We start from the raw sequence: 2,601 nt of genomic DNA, 5'->3' as shown, positions 1-2,601 counted from the left end.
GGAGGAAAACTAGCAGCAGTTCAGCTACAGGATGAATGAACGGTACCTAACGGAATATCTTCAGAACGGCTCCAAATGACACTAAACTCAGATGGGAGAGTAGAACATGATGGAATAACGGAAAATCAAGGAACCAATGGAAAAAAAAAACGGCGTTCCCCTTTAAACCTTTCAGAAGATAATCCCAGATACAATAAACACCACATAAGGTGACAAAGAAAGACAGGTACAGGCAGCGCCATCACCACGGCATCACATCGCCGTCACCGCGGCGTCATACCGCCGTCACCACCCATGTGTTCCCAGACGCTGCTTAATTTGGTTCAAGGCGTGTTTCTCCTTTCCAGCCCGTGTCCAGATTAAACCAAAGGATCTCTAAGTCTGACAGCATCAGTGAGGTGATGATGCGGCCTGACTGAACGAGGAAGCGGCGTGAATGAATGAATGAATGCCCGTGCAGCGTGTCCCTACGTCCCCTTAAAGTGTCAGACAGTCATTCACACAGCTCTGTACCATAGGGACTATAGATTTGATCATTTTCTCCTCGGAGCCCGCCTCGCCTTCTCTGATCTTCACTTCAGGAACCTCCATCACCCTGATGGCCTGTAAACCAGCAGGACATAGAGGTCAAACAATGGCATTAGGAGAAGAAGAAGGAAACCAGAAGAGAAGAAAGAAATGGGCAGATAGAGAATAGCAGGAAGTCAAGAACAAACGCCAACAAATGACCATCAGAGAGACAGAAGGACGGCGAGGAGCTGGATTAATAGTTTAAATGGAATATGAGCCTAAAGCTGGGCTCTTTGGGGCCGACTGGGCAGCAGGCCGCTCCCACTGAGCCCTTCATGTTAAAAGGAGGTTTTCCTCTCCACTGTGGCAGTGTGCATCTTCAGTATGCGGTACAGCAGTGAGCAATGCATGGCCATGCCTGCTGCCTCTACCTGCTCGCCCCGCAGAGCTCAATTCCTGCCTTTTTTTTTGCACTCAAAGAGACACGACTTTATCTTTACTGAAGTGCAGCTTCACCTTAGAACTGTCGTTGTCAATAGCAACAATATGTTTGCAGTGAAGACATTGTTGCTAAGGCAACGCCACTAACTCCATGAGGCACGTAATCGAGCACAGGTTTGGCTGCAAGGAGAGCAGAGCGCAGCCAGCGGAGCCGCCGTCCTGCCAGCAGCCCGGAGCAGAACAGGAACCATTCAGACTGGTCTGCAACAGGCAGGTTTACGCTGGTTAGCGCTGCTAATGCATGCATCCTGCTAACTGGTGTGTAGCTGGGTTTCATTGCTATGCTAAACCAAAAGCTAACTAAACCATGAACAGATGAAGCATAGCTTGTTAAAACATTCCCATCCATTGGGTGGGCCGCTTAAACAGCTAACCTTCGCTGTTAGCTTCAGCCTCTGAAAGGCCGGTCAGTGGGAATCCATTCGCCCCCAGAAAAATGAAAGAAAGACGAGCATCACAGACTCGGCTACCAGGTATCTGAAACATCATCCAACCCCTCAGAGCGTAGAGTTCCACTGCTGGAGACACCAGCGGCGTCTGCCGAGAGAGCAAGGCGCGCCAGCGGCGTCTGCCGACAGAGCAAGGCGCGCCAGCGGCGTCTGCCGACAGAGCAAGGCGCGCCAGCGGCGTCTGCCGACAGAGCAAGGCGCGTCAGCTGATGGAGACCAGCAGCCACCATCATCATCAGGTAGACCACATTCAGCCTCATATCAGCACCATGAAAGCCTTCTACCAGATTATAGAATAACAAACAGTGAACATTTGAACCAGGTGATCTAAACGCCTCCAGCTGATTAGACTTAATGAGCGACTCGACAGTTCAGAGGCTTTTCGTACCTCCAGAGCTTTGAGCAGAGCGTCGTTTCTTCCTGCTTCTCCCACCAGAACTACTCGTGTTTCCACTTTCGGCAGCATTTCTGAGGAAACAGCAGCAGAGCAAAGGTCAACAAAGGAAACAGAAAGAGGAGGTCTGACTGTCGGCATGTTTACAAAGAAATCCTGAAAAATCCTCATTTCCGTCCATAAAGGAGGAACTGAAAAAAAAAAACGATGCTGCAGTAAAAGTTTAACATGAAGTTTTCTTCTCTTGTGATCATCAGCCGATGGCGTCATGTTCCAATCTGGGTTTTATGAACTAAATAAAGTTCGAACATCTCATCTAATAGATCCATGATGCTTTAAGTGAAGAGGATCTAATACTAATGAGCATCCAGTGCTGACGTCTCTGCTGGGTTCAGATCGGCTCAGAATCCCAGATTATTTTCTGCAGCTGGAAATCCTTCAGCTCCTTTAAACTGACACTGATGTTTACCTTCAACATCCAAACGCACCTCATTGTTAATGTGATGAGCCATTCTGACCCGACTCCATTTATATTACAGATAAATAAGTTGGCTTATTGATGCTAAACCTGGATAATTAAAATAATGCTGCTCTAAAGGTGCATCACCATGTGACACAGTGGACTGCAAGCTCCAGATTAATGATTTCAGAATAAAGCTCCAGATTAATGATTTCAGAATAAAGCTCCAGATTAATGATTTCAGAATAAAGCTCCAGATTAATGATATCAGAATAAAGCTCCAGATT

General features: G+C 47.4%; 1 protein-coding gene across 1 annotated transcript in view; it reads right to left on the bottom strand.

Annotated features, from left to right (window-relative positions):
• ect2 (epithelial cell transforming 2) overlaps positions 1 to 2,601 on the bottom strand; it is a 34,056-nt gene that overhangs the window by 28,858 nt on the left and 2,597 nt on the right. The window contains exons 3-4 of the mRNA XM_015399219.1: positions 1,849 to 1,928; positions 514 to 603 (exon numbers count right to left, since the gene is read on the bottom strand). Coding sequence (XP_015254705.1) covers positions 514 to 603; positions 1,849 to 1,928 — 170 coding nt within the window. The remainder of the gene's footprint in view (positions 1 to 513; positions 604 to 1,848; positions 1,929 to 2,601) is intronic.

Source organism: Cyprinodon variegatus, unplaced genomic scaffold, assembly GCF_000732505.1.
Source record: "Cyprinodon variegatus isolate N-32 unplaced genomic scaffold, C_variegatus-1.0 Scaffold996, whole genome shotgun sequence".
Classification (NCBI taxonomy): Eukaryota; Metazoa; Chordata; class Actinopteri; order Cyprinodontiformes; family Cyprinodontidae; genus Cyprinodon; species Cyprinodon variegatus.
The sequence above is the reverse complement of the archived record's forward strand: the minus strand, read 5'-3'. Positions and strand labels throughout refer to the sequence as shown.